This window comes from Lycium ferocissimum, chromosome 2 (genome assembly GCF_029784015.1).
Source record: "Lycium ferocissimum isolate CSIRO_LF1 chromosome 2, AGI_CSIRO_Lferr_CH_V1, whole genome shotgun sequence".
In the NCBI taxonomy this organism is placed as follows: Eukaryota; Viridiplantae; Streptophyta; class Magnoliopsida; order Solanales; family Solanaceae; genus Lycium; species Lycium ferocissimum.
In genome coordinates, this window is record NC_081343.1 from 2,604,586 (window position 1) to 2,605,917 (window position 1,332).

The 1,332-nt window shown below is 42.0% G+C and overlaps 1 protein-coding gene across 1 annotated transcript; it reads right to left on the reverse strand.

Moving 5' to 3' along the window:
• Positions 1–572: 572 nt before the first annotated feature.
• Positions 573–920, reverse strand: LOC132032451 (uncharacterized). Its single transcript, XM_059422069.1, has one exon. The coding sequence runs from the start codon at positions 918–920 to the stop codon at positions 573–575; it is 348 nt and encodes a 115-aa protein (XP_059278052.1).
• Positions 921–1,332: the final 412 nt, after the last annotated feature.

Consider the following 1,332-nt stretch of genomic DNA (forward strand, 5'->3'; position numbering starts at 1 on the left):
ACAACGTACCCAGTGTAATCCCAAGAGTATGGTCTAGGGAGAACGGTATGTACACAGGCCTTACCCCTGCCTTGGGAGGTAAATAGCCTATTTCTAATGGATCCTCGGCTCAAGGGGAATTATTTCAAATCAGTTCGGAAAAAGCATAACGGAAGTGAAGACACCACGACAAAATGCTAAAGAAAGCAAGACAAAGCATTCTAAAAAGAAAAAAAAATAATAAAAACAACAAAATAATACGATAATCAAAGTACAGAAACAAAGATACTAATAGAAATCGAAGAACAAGAAACTGCAAGAGCAATTCTACAACTACTAGTATGGAAGGATAAGCTCGACAACGCTCAACTGCCTACTAGTATTCTACCCTAATATGTGTCCTCCATTACCTCCTATCTAATCGTGTTCTCAGTAAGTTAAAGCTTCTCTATGTCCTGTCTAATCACCTTTCCCCAATACTTTTTCTCCATAGCCAACCTCTCACACCTTCATACCGGGGCATCCGTGCGTCTCCTCTTCACGTGCCCGAACCAGCTCAGCCTCTCTTCCTGCATCTTGTCCTCCCCCTTACCTCATATATCTTTATTTCTAATTCTATCTCTCCTAGTATGCCTACACATGCATCCCAACTTTCTCATTTCCACAACTTTCCTCTTCTTAATGTGAGAATTCTGAACTGGACAACACTCTGCCACATACAACATAGCTTGTCTTACCACCACTATGTAGAACTTGCCTTTAAGTTTTGGTGCCACCTTATTATCACGGAAGTCTCCAGATGCAAGATTCCATTTTATCCACCCTGCACCAATATAATGTGTGACATCATCGTCAACCTCCTTATTACCTTGGATAATAGACCCACCATACTTGAAACTTCCTTTCTTTTGGATGGACTGGGTATTAAGCCTCACTTCCATGGCAGCCTCATGTGTTTCATCACTGAACTTGCACTCCAAGTAATCTGTCTTGGTTTTGCTCAACCTGAACCCTTTAGACTCCGGGTTTATCTCTAAATCTCTAGCTTGGTGTTAACATTGTTACGAGTCTTGTCAATTAGAACTATATCATATGCTAAATTTCATCAAAGACCGACTTTAGCTATAAGGTAAGGATTTCTTATTCCTCTTTCTCCCCCTCTCTCTTCTCCTTTCTCTCTCCCCTCTCTCTTCTCTTATTTCTCCCATCAAAATCTACCCTAATTGGGCGGATAGCTCCAGCGACCACTCCGACGGTGGTTTTTCCACATCGACTCTAGTGAGATCATGCAGTCACGTCCTCTCACCAGAATAGCCCAGATCAGACCGGAATACTCCTACCGTTCATGTTCGC